Raw genomic sequence first — 25,239 nt, 5'->3', positions numbered from 1 at the left:
CGGAATGGAGTGCGATCTGAAATGCTTTCGAGTCTAATTAATGCTATTTAAATTTATGCATTTATCTGGATCACAAGCGAAAAGGAAGAAAAAAAAAAGATAAAAACGAAACGAAGCTAAAAACATAAGCATCAAGAGCAAAGTGTGTCATGCAGTTAAATAAATTTCCTCAGTTCCGCCACTGCGACTGCTGTTAGGCCATAAATAAATAAAAAAAAAGAAAAAAAAATAGAAAAAAGAAACGAAACGAAACGAAACTACGCCCAAACAATTTCCAAATTAACAAAACTGACGAAAAACAAAAGAAATATACATGTCCGATGGCAGGGAGCGGGGGCTGGCGGGGAAGGTAACATTTTAAATTGCATAAAATTAAATCAAATTCTAATGTGGCAGGGCTTGGCCTGAACGACTTGCTCCGACGCCTACAATGAACGACAAACTACAAACGACAAATGAAACGAGTGAACGCCGTCAACCGACTTCCTAAAACGCTTCAATGATTTTGTCTAACCCATTTTAAAACGCGTATACTTCTATATCTGCAGCTCGATCTGTATCTGTATCGGGGCTCAGGCTTTATAGAGAAAATGTACTTAATGGAGAAGGGTGCACATCAGAGCTTTGCATTTGCCATCTTTGCTGGGGCGTTTTTCTTTGGCATTTTGTGGGCCTGTCTCTGCCGCCAAGACAACTTAACAGATGACTGACTCTATTGGCGGCGGAGAAGATACAGATACAGATACAGAGCTACGGCTACAGATACACCTTGGCACATAGCTGACACACCTTTAAGCCATTTCCGGTGTAGCCCAGTTGCTCAGCGAACGCGTTGTCAATTCTAATTGGCGGAAGTCGTGTGCTCTCCCCGAATCCATAAATTAGATCATCGTTATCGTTATCGCTATCATTAACGTCATCATTATCATGCTAGGACCACTTACATCTGGATGCTCGCGCACTGGCACATAAACCTTCTCGTTCATCGTCACCACAGAGCCCTCGGGTTCGGGCAGGGTGAGGGGCTCCTTCTTGACCCCATTGATCTGGAACAGTGAAGCGCGCACGCGTGCAATTTCTGGAAAGATTAATCAGAGATAATGCCGTATTAATACATGTTTATTTGCGTTTATAAATAGGAGCAATTTGGGCAGACAGTATGCAAGTCTACAGTTGTTCAGCTCATATACAAAGTATGCATTTGAGTATTCAGAAATTGTAAGACTGCCGTATAAGCCAGGATTATTTTTATATTGAAATACTACCACACAAGTAAAAATTTAATGACAACTGCCCATCCATCGAATACTTAACGTATCGTTACTAATCATTATGAAATCCACTCTTACAGCACAGTTTATTAATTTCCGAGCGCAATAATACACAGTTGAAAGGCAAACAAACAAAGCGTTGATAATTTTAATTGCAGGCTCTTTGCCTCCACTTCAAGCGACTGAGTGCGGGGCTCAATTTGTCATTTCAGCTAAGTGCTTGTATTAAACAACATTTAATTTGCCACTCTGGGTGGAAAAGCTACTAAATTAGCATCAATAATACGGCGTGTGAATGTGTTCACTTCACAGTCCATCGACTGATGTTTCAGCTTATTTATTAGGTTAATCCATGAAATCACTTGGTTTATATTTAAACAAATTATGCCACAATATGCATATGCCTAGCATCATCGCAAACTGATGACCGATCCCCCCCAACCCTTCGAACTGAGCTCATGCACACATGCCACGCCCCCTGCCTCCTAGTTATAGCCCCCCTGCATTTCACACTTTAACTGATTTTCCGTGGCTGGTGGGGCGTTTCATCCCCCAACTGTGTCAGTTGACAGGGGCTCTCGAATTGATATGATCAACATTTTGCTGCTGTTGCTGCTGGTGTTGTTTAGTTTTGCATAAGCTCAATTGCATTGTTTGTCTTTTGGCATGTGCTTTGACAATTTGTCACTAAAAGTGGGTAATTGTGCTGGGTGTGTTGGCCTTTAGCGGGTGCGAAGGGGGAAAGGTGACTGCATCGTATGTCACAGAAATGATTTAAGAATTTGCCACTAAATGACATCAAATTAAATGCCTGACTTCGCTCACTAAATGCCAACATTTTGACACACACTTATCTGATTTCTTTGACACTGTATGTGATTGTTGACATCAGAAATCTTAAGAATAAACATTTCTTGGCTAAACCAAACATTTTAACACCTAAAATGAAGAGCTATTTAGATTTAGATATTCCTACAATTTTCCTACATTAAAATCAAGAGTGCTTCTATTTTGAAAATCCTTGTACAAGTTTCTTGACCTGTTGAATACGCAGCACACAGAATAACAACTCATTTTGGCATTAAAATTAATTATGTTTGATATTTTTATTTAGCCACCTACCGGCTTATTTTCTTATTTATTTCCCCGAAGCTTTCACCGTGTGCCACATAAATAAAATTTCAAATAAAAAAAATCTGAGCACTCTGAGCAGACAAAGAAGACGACAAGAAATTGCACAAAATTTAAATTTACTTTTTTCCGCGCGGTGCGAAAAAGAAACGCTGGCCAATTCCAGAGTTCATTGCGGGCCAAAGAACCCATAAAGAAAATGCCAAAAGAGCCAAAATGGAGAATGTATGAATCGGAGAAACCGAGCCGAACCGACAAAAGTCGCTCCAAACACTTGACTCGATTATTGATGAAGATGGCGAAGAGATTTTCCCCACGACCACAATTAAGAGCAGCTGGAGAAGGGCTTTTCATTTGCTTGGCTATATGCGTGTAATTTATTGCGACACGCAAGTAGAGCATTCCATCGGTGGCATCATCATCACACAATCATCATCATCATCATCATCAGCAGCAGCAACATCATCATCATCAGCATCAGCAGAATCATTTCGGTGATTCTAAGCCATATAAACCGATTGGCATAAACGCAATCATGACAGCTGTCAATTTTAATCGAGCGAGTGTCAATCGGCATCCACATCTATTCAATCTGCAACGTGACCGATGTGTGGCAGTGGCACGAAGATTGTGCAGCCAGATTAGATGAATAAGCCGCGCCAAATTGGTGTAAAATTGCATTTGCATACGATCCGAACCGAACCGAACCGATGACGGAGTCACTGATTCACTTCTGGGGCCACAAGTCAGTCAGATGAATGGATTGATAGCGGCATTTAGATAAATTACAATAATCAAGACCCTGCCATATGCGCAGGCGGCTTAATTAATAGCAGCTTAGTCAGCCGCTTGGCATGGAGTCTGTGACTCTATAATTAAAGCCCTGTCTCAAAATCACCTGTTGCCAACTGTTGCCATTTTAGGGCATAACTGGGCAGAACTGAGTTATACATATATATGTATCTATGTACATACATATGTAGAGTAGAGTGGGCGGGGAGAACGAGAGCAGGCAGTGCCAATCTAATAATTATCAATGAAAGATCTTTTTATTCATTAACAAGTCGAGTCGTTTGTGCTTTTAAGGCAATCTCCGCATCTTGTTCGCAACTCGACTCATAATTTACATACACCGCGCGCTTATGACTCCATATCTCTTGGCCAACTCGCTGCTGGACCTCTATATATGGCTAGGGACGGAGCTACCAAATTTGGCACCCCAACTAGAGAGGTTGGCGAAAAAAACAAAAAAAAAAAAATACAAAAAAAATATAGCCAAACTGCTTTGCGTGTGTGCTCAAGTATTATTATCATTTTGTATAATTTTTTCCCCGCTCTTTTTATAGCCAGCCCCCACAAAAGCACTTATGGCGAACCTTACTATGGAGTGTTATTAGTCAAGCAACTAAGAATAAAAATGGGTAAAACTGAAGGTTGGTTGGGGCATGGTTAAAAAGGATGGACCTGTTCAGTTTCAGCATGACATCATCATTGAATCGTATAGAAATCTAGAGATTCCTATTCCTCGGTGATTTCGCCCTTTCTGAAGGTGGGCGTACCAAACATAAGATTTCCCGACTTTTTGCTTCGTTGCCGAATTTTGCAACATTTGAATTTTAAATTTAGCCTCTTGCACTTGATGATGAACAAGAAACAAGAAACACGAAATACGAAATACGAAACACGAATGCGAACGACAGCCAGTCGAGCGTCAATAAATTGTCAAATTTTATGCATCACGATTTTTTGGCAAGGGTTCTTTATGTCCGCCAGCAAGTAGGGCATAAAATGTGTACATACTACCGGCGAATATTAATGTGGAATCGGAATAAAAATATTTTACATATTATTACCAAATATTCCGACATTAGTTTGGATTCTCGTTTGTCAAACGGTCTTTAGTAATCAATTTAGTGCAGTTCCAATGACAATCTGATAGAATAAATGTGAAGTGAGTAGCAAATTACTGAAAACCAATACAATTCTTTCCCAGAGTAAACTTAGCATATCTCGACACCGTGATCAGCTATCCATTAGCGAAAACCTCGTTTGCAGCGAATACACACTAAGAGGATATAACTTATCGAATCCTAAACTTGTCAATCTAATAAGATATGCCAGACAGATGGCGCGGACACCTCTAAACCAAATTAAAACCGCACTCAGCTCAGCAGCTTAGCGGTGCTGATTGATTGTTTTAAGCTGCGAGAACAATTTGCATTGGATCACGACTTCAGGTGAGAATCGATAGCACAGGAGGGGTTTTACTATATACTCTATATATATAGTATATATAAGTACACTGGCTGAGTGCGACACATATCTGAGTGTGTGGCGGCTAATTTATGAATGCAAAATCATTCATACCACACGAATTAGATGACTGCCAGCTGATGAGCGTGTGGGTGTTTTTTTTTTTTTTTTTTTTTTTTTTTCAGCCAAGAAAACAATGTTAACTGCGATCGTTTGGGTTTTGTCTCGGCCTCCATCGCTTTGCAATGGGTGTGTGTGGTGTGTGTGGGCTGGGAGTCTTAACAAATTGTCACCAGAAATGGCCGGAACGCTCGAAAACGTTTAAGGTTCAGTTCAGGCCGATTGTTGTGCCTTCTGTGGCTGCAATTAAGCCAGGTCCCGCATATTTGGCAAGCGCCAAAATGTATTTGATTGTATGGTTTTTATTTGCTGTTCGTCATGAACTCCATTGGCCTTGGGCGCATTCGCAAATTCGCATTGTACATACTCGCATTAAAGCAAAACCGAAAATAATGTTTATTGTGCGTTCAAGTAATTTCATTAATTCATTTGCATATTTTGTGCATATCTTTTCGGTTTGTGGTTGTTCGGTTTGCTCGAGGCATTGGCTTCTAAAACAACAGTGGGTTGCAGATATAAAGAAGGGAAAAATTATAATATTAACCAATAGAAGTTATTGCTTCCTAAAATCAAATTTTAAAATTATATGATAAATTAATAATTACATAGTTGATTCATGCAAATAATCCATAAATGGCAATATCGATCTATGAACCTTAATGTTATAGCGCGCACAGTACGCCAATCGTTTCGCATCAAGGCAAAAATAAACATTCGTTAGTCTTGCTACTTGTTTTGTGTTTTAATATATTTTCAGCATTTTAATTAATGACTATATACAGGCCAGCGACAGCAATGACAGTTTTTTATGCATTTTTATTAATAAATTTCTACCATCATAAAACTGTCAGTGACCACTTGGTTCACACGCTCAAAGTCCCATGGTCTCCACCATTATAGTATCACTTCTGGCACGACATTAATATATCAATTGGTTCATCAGATTTTTTTTTCCCCCCCCCCCCCCCCAGAGACCCATAAAGTTTTGTTAACATGATTTTATAAATTTAAATTGCATATGCAAGCGCCATATTTTGTATCTGGCAGACTTTAACCCACATTCGCAGAGCAGAAAACAAGAGTTGTTGAAAGTTGTCGCGAAGGAAAGAAAAACATACATAAATAAAAACGATTCCGTTGACTCACCAACAGCAGCAACCATTAAAAGCGGAATAAAACAAAGAAAAACACAATTAATGCTGGCTGAAAACATAACAGAAAAACATCAAACAAACATAAAAAAAAAATGGAAATGCTCCCGTAAAAAATAGGTCAACGAATTGCGAGCAAAACAAACTGAGAGGAGGAAATGAAAATACCATCGGATGAAACCAGGAGCCAAAGACCAAGTGCTCCTTAGAGCATATAATCATCGAAATACAAATGTTCCTGATCACAAAGGGAACAAGTGAAATGAAATGCAGACAAGCGAACACTGTGCAAACATGTTAAAGTAAATTATTTTGTGACCTTAAGCGAAATGTACAAATTTTCCCTGCTCTCTACCTTTTGCTTGCACAATTGTAATTGGCTTAAATATTAATAGAAAACTCATGTGAAGTTCCCATGCATTTGCATTTTCATTTTCATTCCGTAAAGGACTCCCTCGACAACATGTTTAAATGCACGTATTAACGAATTTAACACGTTCACATTTTCGCCCAATGTTTTCCTTTGAATTCCGCCCGCAAATGGTTTGCATTGCAAATTGTTTATTTATGCACCGTGAAATATTTCCAATGGTTTTTCGACGCGAAAAACACAATAGGCAAAAAAATCACGGCAAGAATAAATCTTCACCTGGCATTGCGATATTCAGGGAAATGGCCAACGAAATCCGTCCCAGCAAATGGGTAAACACTTGAATAAATACAGAAATGATAAAACGCACATTAAACCAACAATAACAGCGCATAATATACAAATTGTTAGTTAAATAAACCACATTTTTAGCTCGGCAGCATTTTCTTAATAGTGTTGTTTTTTTTTTTTGCCTTCCTTTTTTGGCTCTTAAATAAACATACAATTTGGGGCTTGTCGCCGATAAAGCTCTTTTTGCGGTTAACAATTATCTGTTCTGGTTTTAGTTCATACATGTATAAACGTATGTAAGGTTATAAATATAGTAATTTGCTTTATTAACAAAAGGCAAATAAATATTATGGTAATAATATGACAGCTGGCTCAATTTGACGGGTGGAGAATATTTGCAAAGTAACGTACTTTCTATTATTAGATGGTTCGATAACTTCTATTAGTCACCCCATCGAGAGAAATGAAGATTGACGGTACGCAAAAGTTAGTTGTTTGCTAACCAAATAACAATGAAGCTGAAGATTAAATGTGTGAACATTCCACTTGGCCAGATGATCGTCGTTATCGTATTAAACACAAATCAGTGGTAATTCAATTGAAATTATAATAAAACGAAATTAAAACGCTGTTACCAGCTCATGTTGGGCGACACCTGGAACCAGTCAGCCAGTCGTTCTGGTAATAAATCGCAGCGATTACAATCTCAAGGTATTTATTTAGTTAATCGCACACAATGCCGTCAGATTGTGACTAATTTTTTGTTAATAAGCCCAAACATTTTTGGGTATTTTTTTATTGCCTGACTTTAGTAGCCATTGCCATTTAATTAGGTAACTGACGAGAAGGCGTTCGAACTTTAATGGACACTAAATGTGTCGCTTACTCATAGTCATCATGCTAAGGGTATTAAAACTAATGCCCCACCCACACCATAAATCTCTAGAGAGTCAAAGATTTTGAGGAGAAGCAGCATGTGACAACCACCAAGTGGCAAAAAGAAAATGTGTCAGAGTAAAATCCAAGAAAATGCGGCGGGATAACAATGCCAAATGGCTTTTCACATGTCGCAGACACACAGACCTACTTTGTTTCACATTTTTTTGTTTTTTTTTTTTTGGTTTTTTGATGAACTTGCTGCGAGAGTCACGGCAGAATGCCTCATGAATTTACTCATGAGTCTTAAACTTGAAGATGAGTCGAGAATGAGCGGTTGCTTGAATCGAAAGGAAGTGAAATGCTCAATTTGAACTTTCAGTTTTTCAGAGACAATGGGCCAAAATGGAAAGTTGTTGGCTTAAGCAAACACACACAGACACACACACACACGCACCACTTCAAGTCAACAGCATTAGGGGCACAAACTCGAACACCATTCATGTGGGTGGCACAAAGTCATCATCATCAGCAGATTACAGCGATTTTTCACATGTTCACCACCTCCCGGGCAACAATGAAAGAAAATACCTGTGCGACCGACTGCGAAGCAGCCTTGCAGCCTGACATTAAGCTTGCAGAGCTGCCACAATCAGTTAAGAGCATCAAATGGGCGAATGGGGCTTGGCCAGGCCCAAACAGTCAATCACCAATGGCAGACACTTCAACGACATTAAATACGTGTCAAAACAATCGGCAGCAATCAAACAATTAACGAGAAACAAAAGGTTTCAGACCCTTAGGTATTTATGTTTCGTATTGGCAGCTACTTTTATCGTTTCGAAGCATTCTTTATATATCTCTTTCAATGATTCAGAGTAATTTTATGTAAACAGGATTTAATATTCAATCACAATTACATTGTGGGGAATCCCCCATATTTGTGTTATCTATTGCCTATTGTCATCACGTTTTAAAAAGGAATATGGTTTAATAACCTGTCTATTTAAATAATCGATTGATGTTTTAACAAGTTATAATACTCGTAAACACCCGTATTAAAGGTATTCCCAAGAATGCCAGCAATGATTAGAAATGATTCACTTGGTCCGTTCAGTTCGTCCCACGGAAAACTGCAACTGAAAATGACGGGTGCATTGAGTCACGGGGAGAAACAAACAGTTTCACAGCTGTCCGGCTCATTAGATGTGTGTCCGCCGTAATAACCAAGCTGGACTGGACCAACTTTAGTTCGTGAGAGCCGAGGGCAACCGCAACAGCACTTGCAAAGAAAACAAACAAGTTTGGAAAATTGCTGGCCAAAAGAAAATACATAGCTGGCGAAAAATAAGACAAAAAAAAAAGAGCGAACAAAAGCCGAGTTAAATCAAACTGCAAACTGCAAACTGCAACTTGTCGTTGCCAAAAAACATTGTAAATGTTTGGCAGCGCTTGTTTTGCCATGGCTACATTGCAGTATTGGCCGAGCTGGTGGTGCTGCAGTTGTCACTGGAAGGCATTGAGTCGAGCGAAGCAACTAGCCGCTAATCAATCAGTTCCCATGAGCACAATTTCCAGCAAAATGCCCCCACGTAGACGTGGCCAAGTGAAAAGCCCCCCAAAAACGAACCAAATAAATATGCAATCAATGCGTAAATTGCCTCAAAATAAATGCCAAAGGAAAAGTAGAAATGAGGTCCCCAAACGGATGTTACAAAACCTGGTTTCAAACACTTGTGAACCCAATTATTTCCACTCTGTCTGCATAAGATATTCTGTAACTTGCAGGCGGTTTTTGCAGCTTGTTAATTTAATGGCAGAATTTTAAGACTTCTCTTCTAAAAACACTTTTTTTCCTCTTCGCCAAACAAATTCTTTTTCGTCTTTTAAGGGGAAACAAAATCTGACCAAATTATGAATGAATACGACGAGGGCGCTCAAAGCATTTGAACCAAAGCAGGAAGCCACACCCTGACCCTGTTCCCAAAGAAAAATACACCCAAATAATTAATTAAGAGCGGCTTCCTACGGATGGGTTTTTAGGGTTGAGCTGTGTTCAATAACGCAGACCGCTGACAGGCACAAAATGATGCAAAACCAAAAAAAATGAAAGAAATAGAAAAAAATTGCTGAATAAAATTGAAGCCTTTAGTGCATAAATTTCATAGCTCAGTTGGGGCAGCGAGAGATGAATGACAATTTACTCATTTGCTTGGTTAGTCACCTACGAAAAAAATACGAGCTAATGAAACGGTAGTCGTCGACGACACACGCGCCCATTTTTATAAAGCAATTAACTGTTGCTGATTTTATGGCCCCGGGGCTCATAAAAACTCAGCTCAACTCAATCCAACCAACAATGATATGATGATGGGATGGCTGTGGCCAGGGCACCCTTTGCTCAGCGCTCGTCGCCCGATTGCAATGGCTGCTTAAGCCAATTAAAAGCTAACAATATCTAGTATAGCTAATAGGCGATATGTGTACTCAACCAATCAGGTTAGTGGCTTCACCCGCTCACCAACACCGCCGACGGCATTTGGTTCTTGTCGTAGGTGCTACTGTACGGCGGAGATAAGGAGACTCACCTGCAAGTAAACGAAAAGCATATAGCTCAGATTAGATAAGATTAATACATTGCGATGGCGGTGATGGGGACATAATATACGACCTAGTACAAACAATAGATGAAAGATGGATTTATGATCCTGCTTGCGGCATTTTTTCCATCTCTATTAATTAAAGATGTTTACTTCTAGCTCGCAGCCTTGTACCTTATTCTTGGATTATATCTTCTCTTTAAAATGAAATCTCCAGCAGAAAACATCCCTATTACCTTGAAAATCTGTAAATATTTCATCGATTCAAAGGCAAACTGAATCATCGCGAGATGAAGAAGGCATTTCAACTGCTGGATTCAGTAAACTCGAACGCCTCAATCAGCGGAAAAACTCTTACAGTCAGAGAATCTAGTTTTGTTATTTTCTTGATTCGTGGCCATTATTCTATTTCTAAGCATATTTATAGGATGCCCCACACTCCGAAATGTTGCTTTTCATTGGGAGCTGCCATCGCTTCTGGCTTGTTTATTTCTGGAGTAGCCGAATGACTTTTCCGGACTACGTGTGGTGAGCACAAACAAGAAGATGATGATGATTCTGGAGGCCGGCGACGACCACAGAGTTCACGACCTCTTGTATTATAAATTTACAACAAATTGCCTTCGTCTTGTTTGAGTTTAGCGATTGCATTGGGGACTCTGCTTGATTAATTTTCGTTATACAAAATACACAATAAATTCGTACGGTCAGTTTCGGAAGCCTGTGTAAACACACCGAATTTCTCCAAAGAAATATAAAAACGGCTGCGTTCCATCAAATTCTCGTTATCCCTTGGCGTGTTTTTATTACAAAATGTATATGTATGGAATTATGCGAGCGCAATATACATTTATAAATGTATATATCTATTCGTTTTTGTTTTGAAAACTCACAGCTTGCGTTCTGGCGGAAATTGAAAATAATTCTTTTTTTTCACATCGCAACTCTGAAATGTTTTCAGTTGGTCCATGGACTTTGGCTATTGGAAAATTATTTGTAGCCTATGGCATTTGGAGAAAGTTGCAGTTATGTGCCGCATTTGGATCTGGCAACTTATGGGTGCTTATGTCATGCTTATAATATTTTCCCCTCATCCATAATTAGCTGAAAGCCATTTGGTGCGGCATGAATTTAATAGATCGAATGAAAGAGATGCGTAAGTCGCGTCCCATAATCAATATATCGCCCATACGCCGTGTGTAACACAGGCACATCAAGGTAAAAACCTCTTTCTCTGCCAACAGCACTTGATCACCACCTACCCGAAAACGAAATAGAAATGATATATTATGTACTCAATAGCCACCAACACGTAATTGTGTGTGTACATAGCGTAATGTGCTTGACCAACATTGAAGTGTGGCCAACAACCAACAACTCGTTTTGAAACAAAAGCCAAAGTTGCCGCCTTTTCTTTTTGCCAGCCCGTCGTCGTCTTGCCTTGAATGGGATTTATTAAAATAATAAATGTCTTTAAGTACACACACACACGCACACACACACACATGTAGGTGGGTAGTCTTAGCCACTTGGATTCGGAATTTGGCTGAGTGTGCAACTTGTTCTTAACACCTTTGCTTCTCCTTTCCTTGTTCTTTCTGGCTTTTTCCGCCCACGTTTCTTGTTTATTTTTAGTCTGGCGTCTTCTACGTTCCCTTCCCTTCCCTTTTCATTTCATTTCATTTCTTTTCCTTAAATTTATATTTATTTTCATTGGACCGCCTGTCTCCGCCTCAAGTGTCGCTTTGTGTGACAAAATATTTATCTGTGGGCTTCGAAATGTGCGTGGAAAAACCGGAAAAGCCTACGTAAAGCTATGAAAATGCAAGTGCACTCGACGTTCTCCTGAAGTATTTAGACATGGTCCATATGCCAATGACATTCAGCTGTTTTCCAGCCGTTGATAAGCTACGAGTCGTCCTTGGTCAGTTAGGAAAAAAATAAGAGGAGGATTGAGTGGAAGTTGTCAGTGTGGGCAGTTGAAAGTGAAGCTGGGCTCAGATTTCAGGGCCACATGTGCTCCTAGAAAGTGTCATAAATAAATTAATGATCAACCCATCATAGTGGGCCTTAGTAAGTAAGATTCAACCATCCAATAAAGGCACGACGAAAACAAAATATAAATCAAAATAAAAAATGAAATATAGCAGGCATATAAATTTAATTAATTAATTATTGGCATCAACAATTGATCGCATTTTATTATACACAAAAGCACACATTTCACTTATAATTCAGAGCCCGCATTTAAGCATTTAAAATCGTCCGCCCAATAAGGAAACTTGTCAATTTACATAACCGCCTGAAATCCACCCTTTAATTTGAATCGCTTGCATACAATTAATTTGAGTTCAGCCACTGCGTTTCTCCGCAATCGCAGCAGAAAGAGAGTTCCTTGAATAACAACAAACATAAAATGTGACTTCATTGAGGAGCTGCTGGGCAATTAATTCATACGCCTACAGCAGCCACATGATTGACATGAGCAACGCTTGGGCGTCCATATAAAATGGCTTTTAACCCAAATACGCAGATACAAACAAAACGTGGCTGGCTAACTCAGCACGACATTAAACATTTATGGCATATCAAAAACCAAAGCCAAAGTTACTGCCAAAAAATGAAAATCATTGAGCCAGAGGTAAGACGCGCAAAGTCACAAAAAGACAAAGACAAGAGAGAAAAACAGACTATTCAAAGCAAATGCAACGACATTCCCTCCCCCGCAGGTTGATTTGAACAGCTGATGTCATTTGCATGAAGAAGGGACCTACTTAACCCATTTTTTGATTTACCTTTGTTATATTCACAATCCTTTCACTCGAAACCTTTCGATGGGACAAATTTGCAAGGATTTGGTCTAGTGAAATTCGGACAAAAAGCGCAAAACTGAAACGGCTGTTAAATTCCCCTAAAAGAAAAAATACCCCATAATGCCATCAAAAACAACTGCACATATACAGATACAAGCAGCTACAGATACATACATATACAGCCGACAGGTAAACACAACAAAGGACGTGACAACGACGGACTTTGGCTCACAAGATTCATTCATGCTGCAAAAAGCAAACACGCGTTTCTTCTAGCATTTCCCAATTGCACTCACCGCGTTGAAAGAGTAACAAAATTGAGATACAAAGATACATAGATTGAGGACACTTGAGCTACGAGTGCTACAGCTACTTTTTAGTAGCAAAAAATGTTGGAAAAACCAAATGGCATTGACTGATAAATACTCTTTATATTTGCAGTATTGCTTTATTTTATATGTCGGTGAAAAAGTTGAACCTTTAAAAACTCACCATTTCAAAGCCCATTTACGAATTGACCAAAAAAGGTAAGAATCTATTTGAGTAACTAACGGATAAGATACATAGATACTTGGGGAATACATCTGCATGCTTCAACGGTATTTGTATCTTGATCTAATGCTTACAGTTCTCTCTTCCTCCATTTTTATGTTCCTCCTTTATTTTGTAGCATTACGCTGCCGTTAATTGTCTCGAATCAATGATGCTGCTCATGGCTGTGAATAAGTCGAGAGATAAGAAACAAACTACAACTACTCGGCCAGAGTATCTCCATCTCAATCTGTATCCGTAGCAGCTTTTGTGTTTTTTTTTTTTTGTCTATGCTCACACGTTGCCGTTGTTTTTGGCTCAAAGTTTGTTTTGTTTTCTCACATATGACGCATTTTTGGGTCGTTGTTCGTGTTCAAATGTGCTGGTATGATTTCTTTTTAATGTTTTTTCATAGTTTTGTATAGCAGAGCACACGCCCCAAAATACCCAAAAAGTCGGAAAAGGCGTTTGTCGACCAGTCTGTTGACAATTTGACTTTTGTTTTAATTTTTTCTTGTGTGGTTGGTTGTCAAGTGAATGCCTCATTATCTTAATTCCCCACTTAGAGGTTTTATTTGCCCTATATTAAGATTGAGAGGTCGTTGTGGCTGTCTTCATGGGTGTGGAACTATTTTTCGTTTATGAAATCAGTATTAACTGTCGTAATTAAAGGGAATGGAACGTTTTTCGACAGTTAGTAATTTTTTTTAATGTCAGACCCTACACAAGATTGCCAAAACTCAAGGTATCTAGCATCCCGGAAAATGTTTTTCATGCTGTTTCAGGATTCGGGGTGGAAAGTTGCTCGCTGCCCGCATTTCACACGCCAAACGGAGTTGATGTCTGGGGGAGTTTCGAAAGCAATTGAAAAATTAAATTGATTACCGATATAAATCGAATGGCAAATGCACATCGGTACAATAAAAATGATTCACTTGCGGCCGCTTCAAGTGGCATCCATCGAATGCCCATATAAGTATGTATAGTACCATACGTCGAGGAGTTGCAAGTTCGGGTTGAGAATCCCAGATACAGATACGACCGACCATATGGCACCGAGAGTCAAAAGGCAACTTCAAAGGCATCATACCCACAATGTTGCCTCTTTGTATCTCTGGCTCAAGTGTGCCTCCCCCTTTTGGGCTCCCTCCTTTGTTTTTCCCTGCCTGCGCGTTTGTTATCAAATTGTTCAATTTGTACAGCTCGTCGGCTGCCTGCCTGGTGGCATATTAAAGCAATTGTCTAATGCCACATGGCTGCTGCTGCTGGTAGTCGCGTGCCTCATTGCGTGGCAAGCAGGGGGTGGTGCACAGAGGGAAATTAGTGGTAAGCCTCGAATTCATAATTATATTTCATTGAACTCTTCTCATCAACAAATCTGTAAAGCCACACATCGAAAATTTTTTATAATTATGATTTTCATAACATCGTTTTCACATTACAGTTTCATTATAAAAATCATGTTCATTGTATTTTTTCCAGTGCAACGAATGGGGAGTAAGGAAAGGGGCGCCATGCTGAAAGTTCCATGTGTTTTTTGCTGCGTGTGGGGAAGAAACCCGAGCATGTGAAAAATATTTTAATTACGCGCTTCTTTGTTTCCCCATTATATTTTTTAGCTTTTTTTTTTTGTGAGTTGGCTATTTTTGTCAAAAATAATTCGTTCTGCCACAATACCAACAACGAACATTTGATGCAGCCTGGCTATCAAATAACTCGGCAAATGACGTAATCTCCGGGTTTGAGTGTGTGGGCGAGAGCTCGCTTAAAAGAATAGATATACATATGAACGTTTAAACATACAAAGAAACATGGGGTTTCCAGGGAAAACGCTAATTGAGAGCTGAGTGTGTATTTTGCTACTGCCTGACAAGTTGTGCAGCTGCCAGGCGAAAACTCATGAGTATTACATCAAGAAATTGATATGATTTCAATTTAAGCCACCACACCAAGTGGACAATAAATTGAGCCATTAAAAAATTATCAGAATATGTATTTCAAGCCTGGAATTTAAAAAAATTCTTGTACTACCAGTATTAGATAATGGGATTGCGGCCCATCATCAAACCTGTCCACTCCCAGGCACTTTCCATATTAAATGCGATGAACCGAATCGAAAACGCTCCCAGAAACCCCCCAGAAACTTTCGCCAACGATCAATGCCCTTTTGATGCAATCTACTAACCGTTTTGCTCGATGTCGATAGCTTCATTTGTTTTTTTTTTAAAGCCATGGTCAACTTCCGTGCAAACGCATCGGTGCATTTTCGACCAACAGCCAATCAGAAATCAAAACAAAGCAAACCAGCGATCGATGGTCATGACAAAAGATTTTAATTGAATTTGAAAACGCAATGAGACGTGTATGGGCAGGGGCTTGAAACGAATTGAATCGAATCCGATTGGATTGGATTGGATCGTAGGGAATCGCATGGAATCATTTGGGGTCGATTTGCTATTGTGCGGGCGGTAAGGAGCGTACAGGGAAAAACGTGGAGGGTTACGCGTTCCGCATAACAATTGTCAACAAATTTATGAGCACGTCAGTTAGGGAACCTCATACCCAAACTCGAAAGCCGTGCCTATGAAAATACTAAATTAAAATGCTCATGGCAGCTTGCTGCTGTTTCTGATGCACCGAAAAAAATATCTGAATACTTTTATTAGAAATTGTGAGTACGAAAACACACAGAGCTTAGTTCTTTGCGAAATAAACCAAACGAAACGATCGTAACGCTGGATGTTCAATGGAATGGCTCAAATGTATCTTTTTCAAGCGAGGATGGGCCAATCATTACCATTTATTTGTTTGCCTTTTAGCTCCACTGTGTTTGCATTCAACTCGGATCCGAAGACCAGCAGCCGCATTAATGTCAACAAGATACTTCAGTTCCCGATTTTAATGGCTCTACCAATCGGCGGGCCAGGCCTTCAAAATTAAATGTTTTTTGGTCAGAAGAAAACCAACGCCCTAAACGGTGAAAATCCGACGAAACAGAATTCCAACCGCTATGGTGGCAGGCGAAAACCCATTTTCCAATAATCTAAATTTAGATGAAATGGAACACATTTCAAATTTTCATGAAAAATGTCGGACGGAGTGAAAGAGAAAAATTTCTGTATACGAGAAATGCCGAGGAACACATTCGGCAAACTATATATACACCTATCTGTGCCTATATATATATATTTATATATGTATATATATAGATACATAGATCGGTCATATAAACATTCACGTTGCGGGTGTACGTAATTTGATTTTGGTCTGCTCTTTTCTGGTTTTTTTCTCTCAGGTTGTTCGCTGCACATGATACAAACTTGGATGCGTATCTGACAGATGTATGTGGATATACACCTTGGGTTGCAGTAACAGCGAGCACAATTTCTATAATTATAACGCCCAGGTGTGGGCCCCACCGAATTCGAAAACAAAAACTAGGAATTTATCATATCTAGGGCCTTCAGATGACTGTTTGCTGTCCTCTGGCCAGGTAAACAAACGTCATGCGGAAGATGTGATATCTGCGAGACAAAAATGATATCTCCGAGTGCGATATAGTACGTGCAGTTATGCTTGGTCGCCGGTAATCCGAGATCCGAGATCGTAGAGCTTTTGCTCGGGCCTCTTGACGTCTGGTCGTCATTTTTTTATTCACACAGTCTAGGCACACTTCAACTGTGCAAAATGCGACGACTATGAATAGCGGAGAGCCGAAAGCAACAGATACAGATACAGATACGGCTGAGATACAGATACAGATTCGGGCGAAGAAACGTGCTCCAGCGGCGTGTGTCATAGAGCTATAGCTACATACATATCTAACAGATACAATGCGAGTGCCTGCCTCTGCTGTCGGCCAAAAGTTATTCTTCTTTTTGTTTCGTTTGGGGCGTGAGTCAGAGATCCAAAAAGCAAACAACACACTCGTCAAAATAACAACAAAAATTTATGTCAGCAGTGCCAAAAGCGTTGAACGAATGAAGACGATAAAAAAGGCGGCAAATAAACAGAAGGCATAGTATGCTCAAATACTTAAAAATTTACAGTGCGTTTCAGTAGTAGAGAAATATCAATTGATTCTAGTTCAAAGACCAGACAAGTAATTTATTAAAACAATTTTGACAGCCAAACATAATCACTTAACCAAATCCAGTTCGCAGATGTATATGCGATATTAAACCGGAATATCCTAAAATATTTCGAACATTTAGTTTATTTATCACCAGCTCATTAACTATTGATAAAAAAAGAGAAGTTAAGAAGTTGAGTTTCAAATATTTTATATTCTGGTACACCATCTGCAGTGCCTTATAGCTGTGAAACGCACAGTAAATACGCAGATATTTCCACACAGACAGCCATTCAAATGCAATCGCAGGCTGTGCATTTCAAGTGAACGGGCGAGCGCCCAACAGGTAGCCAACTGATGATTGCGAGCAGAGCCCCACGTCCAAAACCTGAAGCAAACTTAGCTGCACACCCGCAATAATAAAAACAAAATAAAATAAACAAAAAAAACACAACAAAATAAAAAGAACAGCAACCGCAACCGCAAAAGAGGCGATTGCTGATGTTAGTGTTGCTTGAGGTAAGGCAGGAACCTAATTAGATCTCTCGCAATATCTCTGACAGTCACAAATTGTATGCAGGTAAATTTCAAATATAGTTTAAGCTACTTAAAATTTTTTTTTTCTGATAGTAACAAACACATCAAAAGTCACCCAATTGTATGTTCGTTATCGAAATGATTTAAGTAAAATTATAATAAAATAGCAATTTGATAGGCGACTGCTTTTGTTTGATTAACAAATTACATAAAATAATTAAATAAAATAAAGTTAAGTACATATTAAAGCAGATCTTACTTAGTTCAAATTGGTGGGCTTTCATTAAAAAAAACTTAAGAAACCCAAGGGAAATGGGTTGAAAGAATCAAGGAAATGACATATAAAATTCCAGTCGAGGCAATTCGGATAATAAATTGTGTACCCTCTGGGAAAAGGGTAAAACATAAACAATTTTTGAGTTGCCCGAAAGACCGCATGTGAATGTTGGGTTTGGATTTGGCCCGCATGTCAGGCAAACGAAAACAAAAACACAGCCCAGCGACGACAGCAATTGAAAAGAGAAAGTTGCAAAATGAGAAAAAACACAAAAACTTCTAGCAAGTTGAAAAGTTGAAAGCCGTTAGCGGTCGGGCCAAGTAGCATTCGAATACGGTCAGTATTCGTATATAGTGGACGGCACTTTGGGTTCCCAGTTCCCAGATCTCAAATCCCAAATCCAGTCCGACACCCTCCCACTAAGCTGATAAGCCAACGAGGTGGGTTTGAAATCTGTATTTTGTTTTGCGTATTTTTTTCACTTCTTTGGATTTCGTAGTCTGGTGGAACGAGTTTTACAAATTGTCAACGCTTTGCTTTTAGCAAATACAATTTGTAGACAGGCAAACTAGTTTGCAGCTATGCCGAGACAAAACCAAAACAAGAATATAAGCTTTTGGGCGAGTTTTCCGACTGTGCGATACCTGGTACCTGGTAATCAATAATCTGATTGGTCTAGATAAGACCACCACCGACTTCTTGGATATTTTCTTAATGAAGAAAGAAATCAAGATCTTGCATCTTATTATACAGACGATTTGCTATCACATTTTCAGATTAATTGCAGTAATTAAACGTAGTTTAAATTCAATATAATTATAAGCAAATTGATCAAGAGATATGGAAAAGAACTTAAATTAAGGTAACCCAAGCATATACTGTATAGTATGTGTACCCTGGCAATCTAGCGGTACCTAGCAATCCGCAAATACCGCACCACGAGTATCTGAATCTGTGTATATGTGCAACATAATTTTGTCATTACGAGGCGACACACACCCTCTTGGCCGGCCTGCATATGGGCAACAGATGTTGGGCAAATACAGAAACGAGAGCTGCGATATGCGAGAAACAAGATACAAGATGCGACCAGGTAGTGCCACGCCCCCGCCCCTATCCCGCCCCGAAAGTTGACTTTTGTCGGTTTGCCTTTTTAGAGTGTTTGCTCCGTTGTCTTATATTTATTCATATTTTCTTTTCTTTTTTTTTGGTGTTTGAGGCAAAGCGTGGGCATTTGGGATAATTTGGGCATTCTTCAGATAAGTTTGCTACACTTTTAGTGCACAGAGCAAATCACATCGTTGTTTAATGGATCCAATAATGTTACAGATTCGGAACTTTTTGATATATAGCATATATTAACATAATGATGTTAGAGTTAAAGCTGTGAATTAATTGATCTTATCAAATCATATCACACAACATTCCGTGTTTCCTTCTGTGCTGGGGGTTCCCCCCTGCGGTTTCGTATCTCCTTCTGCGTCTCTCTCCAAATCTCCGCCGCCCTCCTTTTTGGTTTACGAATGGCCGAGTCAACAAAGAATTCATAACAAGAACAACAAAGGCTGCACTGGCAGTCAAGTGTGGGGCCAAGAACACAAAAGGAGAGAGCGCGGTGAGAGTGTAAGTAGTGTGCGCTCGCGAAGAGGCGCACAAAAAGGAAGTAACTAAAAATAACAAACATCTCGTTTGGGTTTTGTAAGGTGGAATGAACTCGGAACCCGCGATGGCGAAGATGCCGAAAAGGAGACGCCGAGGAGACAAACCAGACACCCAGAGATCCATGCCCCAAAACTGATTGAACTACAGTGATCACTTGGTTAGAGACACCCTAGTCTGTAACATGCCTGGAACTTAAGAATGAACATGAAGTCACCACTTTAAAATAACATATTTACTCATTTTATCTTTCCCATTTAACCAAAGTAAATGTGTTCCAAATACCTGCAATCTCTGCAATACATATTTACAATAAATCCCGTCAGATTCCCGGAGTTAAAATGCTTTGCAATTGTTTTTTGAACAATCAAAAAAGATATAAACCAAACTGGAATGGCTTAGATTTGTTTACGAAAATAGTTTAAAGTTCCTTTCATGAATTTTAATCTCCAAAAGAAACCACATTATCGGAAATTTTTGTATATTTACACAAATTTGTAATACATTCCAGATTTCAGAAACTAACCATTACAAAAAGGATATCTCAATTGTTTTTGTGCGTAGTCTATTTAAGAACTGGCATAAAATGAGAATTAGCTCAGGTGCTTGATAAATAAAAGGATAATACGGCAAAAGGAATGGGAGGTTGCGTAAACAATTTATGCACCTCAATAAGACTGTTTTTGCTGTTAGATGAAAAGAAAAAGACATTGATTCAAATCGTAACTAGTAATTTTGTATCTTTTCCTCTGAATCTTGGATTCTCGATTAGGATGATGCTGTCCTAGTAACTGTGACTTTTGCAGGATGACTGGAAGGATGACACATGCTTTTGACTTACCTTCGTCCAGCAGGCGTTCGACGTGGGTGAAGACGTTGGGGAAGGCGGCCAGCTGCTTGCGGTCCTTGAGCAACTGGGCCAGATAGTCGGCGATGCTCTGTGTGCTCTGCTGCTGCTGCTGCGGGGTCAAGTGCTGCGGGGTCATGGGGACCACCACCTGCGGCGCCTGCTGCTGCTGCGCTTGCTGCTGCGCCTGAGCCTGGGCCTGGGCTTGGGCTTGAGCTTGAGCCTGCTGCTGTTGCGCGACCGCAACAACTGCTGCGGCTGCCTGTTGCTGCAAGTGCTGCTGCAGTTGCTGTTGCACAACGGCTTTGCTCTCACAGACACTCATTTTGTTGCGTGCGTGTGTGTGTGTGTGTTTGTGTTTTTGGGGACTTTTTGTTTTGTTCTCGACGAGATTCTGGTTTTGAACTTTCAACTTTCCTTGGGTCTCTGCTTTCTTTACTTATTGCACACTTCTTTTTTTTAATTGGTTTTTGCTACTTTTAACACGTTACTGTGGGAGTTGGGAAATTCATTAAGTTTCGTACGCGAGCGATATTGAAAACGGAAAACAAAATGAAAACAACTCCGCCCAAAAGTATTTTTTACGATCGCCAACAACAACAGTGCAGCGCGAGAGACACTTAGAGAGCGAGAGAGCTCAGCAAGTCGAAAGCGAAGGCAAAAAATTCCTCGACGATCTCTCACTCACACATGGACAATATACAGTAAAACTGTATATGCGACGGAGATGAATGAAAGCAGAATGTCAAAATAGCTGCCTCTCTCTCTCCCTCGCTCATTTGGCTGCTGCAACAGCAAATACAACAAAAATATATTTAAATAAATTTTATACGCAAATTTCAACGTTTTGAAGATAGAAAGGTATAAATTCCTTTGCCTGGATATGTACCGAGTGGGCAAGGCCACTTAAACGATCTCAAAACGCTGCAAAATTCGCTGAAATATGCAGTTGCTGATTATGTATTTGTTGTTGCTGCTGGATGGCTTTGGGCTTATTCATTTCGTTTTGTTTCGAAAGTATTTTGTTTTTGAAACACACTTCTCTTCTGTGAGGACTCCTTTCCTTTGTTTATTTGATATATATGTGTATATGGATTTTATTCGAGTCGGGGAATAGCGAACGGATCTCGGGACTTTACTGAACGATTCCTCCTAGTTTTCCTACCACTGAACCGTGCGCAAAGAAAGAGAAAAAGAAACTGAATGCGAAGCGAAGAGCACAAAACGTTGAAAGTGTGAGATCATGACAGTGCGATCGCAGGGTGGTGGTTTCAGTGCGCACTCGCCTCTCCGCTCTCACGCCCTGTGACGTCACAAAGTGCGAATGCTTTTAATAAATATTTAAAAACCAAAATAATTATCTATATATTTGGGTTACTTTCATCTTTTATACACCTTTATTTAAACACTCTTTTCTTTTGAACACTCTTTGTTGTATTTAAAGCTTAAACTATCACAAATTTATTGGGACTGCAGACAATTTTATTACATATAACAAAAATAGCTTATAAAAGTAAATTGAAAAATTTCGTATGGGCTTTGAAGAATAAATTTAGCAAAAATCTACAATCTTATCAAATATATTAAACGTTTTTATAACCATTTCCATAAAAAATACTCCAAAAATAAACATTGTGACGTCAGGTTCTCTCCGACTGGGCTCTCTCGCACCCTACTGCCCGCATGCGAGATCACCCACTAGCGTTGCCACTCCGCGCAAACAGAGTTGCGCAGCTGGTTAACTTATTACACATATTTTGCCCAAAAATGTGAATATTAAAGTTAAAAAATGGACATACAAGCCAAAAACAACTAAATACAACGGTGACCTATTAATTTTTGTCCAAATAGTGCCTAGTTAGTACACTAATTGACTAACAACATTCAGCGTTGCCACCTAGTCGCTGGGTGGGCCACCATTTGGCGCGTTGGCGTTGATTTTGAATTAATTAAGACCCTGCGCTGTGGAGGCATTAATTGCGCACGGAAATTGCTGGCAGATTAGAACCAAGCGGCATTTTGTTTCGCCGGACATATGCGGGGGCTAGCATCTGGGCCCCAAGACCAAAACGCCATGCAAATGAGCCACCGAACCCGTGCTGGCCAAATGTTGGTGTTAACTTGGTTAACTTTGCCGCAGAAACGCGAAATGTATGTGGGAAAATTGGCATTCGCGAGCGTTTCGATGGACGCACCATATAAGCGACCCTAGGCCGGCGACAACTTTTACTTTCCATCGCAAAAGACACTTTTCGCTGGCTTCCGTGTGGTTGGCGAATTTCACAAACATACAACATACATACATACATTGTTTTAAAAAACTTGAAACAAATAAATTTCGGTCTTTTTTCCAAATAAAGACCACCTTAAAAACCTCAAAATTTTCTTTATTCTAAAATTTTAAATATGTACATTTTTTATTTCATTGATCAAATAGAGATTCTCATACAGATAGGATAATAGATGGCAGTGGGGCAGGCGAACTTAGTGTGTCTTTCCTGTGTCCTCAACAACATTCTGGTAAAAAAGAGAATCCCTCACCGGAACCCAAAGTTGCCACTTGCTGGCAAGGGGCAAGATCCGATTTTTTGTTTAACCCGCATGCACCAAAATGAGACGTGAAAGTTTAAAGTGGCCAAAGATGTGGATGGACATCGGATTGGCCGTTCCATTGGAAAGCAGACTCCCACCACCGGACCTCACCTGGCCAAGTTTCACAGCCCGGCCACAAGTCGCACCAAATTTGTGTGCACTTGGCTCAAACCGATCGCATGGGCCTGTGTGTGGGCCGACATTAAATGTGTTGTACGACCCCATTATACAGTTTTACGGCCATTGAAAAATGTGTCAATGTGCGTGGCGATTGAGACATTGTATGCTTATGGATATCCGATTTAAATCTTTGGGGCACCGACCAAAGCCCTTTCCAATCCGCACACCCACGTTGCCAAGTATTGCCTATTGGACATCTGGCAGATCCAAAGTGCCAAGTTTTCCGTGGGCCGTTAATCTCTCTAGGGCTTTGGAATTTGCCCTTTTGAATGTGGTGTTTTTCACTGTGAGTAGGTCGTTTTGGGCAGCACTTTCGGTTTTGGGAAAAGCGAAATGGCCGCAATACAAAAGTTTTCCAGCAGCTGTAAAGTGAGGCGAGAAAAATGCTTGAATTGCTTGAACTGAAGTGTAAATTCAAACCGAAATAAAATGTATTGTTAATATATTTCAATGGCAACTGGTGATGCACCATTAATACAAAGACCTAAATGGAAATCTAAACTTGGGATTACCCCACAATTCTTTTGCCGCCTTCAAGATGAGTGAGTTATTACTCTTTATTTGGCTATTAACAGAGAGATATTGCATCCCAAATGCAATTCGATTGTTTGACCAATTCGTCTGCTTATAAGGAAGTGGTTCCAGCGATGGACAGCCTACCAGGCGGCGCTAACACTCTTTGCTGGTCGGGGGAATCCTTTTTTGTCCACTGCACGCTTGTGTCGAATGCAAATTTGGCCAAGACATTTAGCGGTTTGGTGACTTAACGACAAATTAAGCATTCTTTTTCTTAATTTACCGCCGACACAGAAACCAACCAACCACCGGTGTGAGAGTGTGTAATTAGCAATATGTTGGCCAAAAGCCAGGCGGCAGTCGGCCATTAACCAGTTCCCAGTTCCCAGTTGTTTCCATTACGCATGAGACGCGGCCATGTGGGCGCCTCCGGTTTTCCAACATTTGAGTTTGTCAGTTTAGGGGGGACCACAAAGAAACCGAACTGCAACACCCACACAGATAGTAAGTATCTGTCAGATACACTCGACCACATGCGCAACCCGCTCAGTCAACCAAAGTGTCCAATGTGCTTTGACTTTGGCCATGTTCATGAGTGGTGCTTTAAGGTTTCGCCTCACAAATGAATACAATTTTGCTTATAATAGACAATACTATATATTGAAGATTTTTATGTGAATTTATGCCATCAGGTTTATGTTTATCATGAGAGATTCATTTGTTGGTTACCTAAATGTAGTATCTATACTATTCTCATTTTTGTCACCTGTGCGAATGCATTTTCTGTGTCACACGCCGCGACCCACAGGTGGACCCCTTCGCGCGTCTCGCGTCCCTCTCCGTTTTTCAAATCCATTCATAAAGTTTCCACTTTGCATATTGTGCCCGGCCAGCTGATTGGATCCAACAAGACGCAGTCTGGGCAAAACTAACACGATCCGCAAAATGCGCATGAATGAGTGAACTCGAGCGCGTTGGCTTTTTCATTCACCCAAACGTCGTTAGCTTGGCTTTTAGAAACAAGTGCTAGTGGCTAGTAGGTGGTTGTGGGCGTACGGCGTTGTGGTCTCCAACATTCGTCACGCCCACGCCCCCAACAACATCCAATTTGCTGATACATTTCGATGGCCGCCGAGTGTTGCGCACTTACAG

At 40.0% G+C, this 25,239-nt stretch overlaps 1 protein-coding gene across 7 annotated transcripts in view; it reads right to left on the bottom strand.

Annotated features, from left to right (window-relative positions):
• The window catches only part of LOC120454707 (protein held out wings), a 37,116-nt gene extending 15,120 nt beyond the window's left edge, over positions 1-21,996 (bottom strand). For all 7 annotated transcript variants that reach the window (XM_039640250.1, XM_039640244.1, XM_039640246.1 and 4 more), the window contains exons 1-3: positions 21,839-21,996; positions 20,794-21,289; positions 945-1,078 (exon numbers count right to left, since the gene is read on the bottom strand). In XM_039640250.1, the coding sequence (XP_039496184.1) occupies positions 945-1,078; positions 20,794-21,124 (465 nt within the window). In that variant the 5' untranslated portion in view covers positions 21,125-21,289; positions 21,839-21,996. The remainder of the gene's footprint in view (positions 1-944; positions 1,079-20,793; positions 21,290-21,838) is intronic.
• Positions 21,997-25,239: the final 3,243 nt, after the last annotated feature.

The sequence above is a fragment of the Drosophila santomea genome, chromosome 3R, assembly GCF_016746245.2.
Source record: "Drosophila santomea strain STO CAGO 1482 chromosome 3R, Prin_Dsan_1.1, whole genome shotgun sequence".
NCBI lineage: Eukaryota > Metazoa > Arthropoda > Insecta > Diptera > Drosophilidae > Drosophila > Drosophila santomea.
This window is presented reverse-complemented; position numbering and strand designations above follow the sequence as displayed.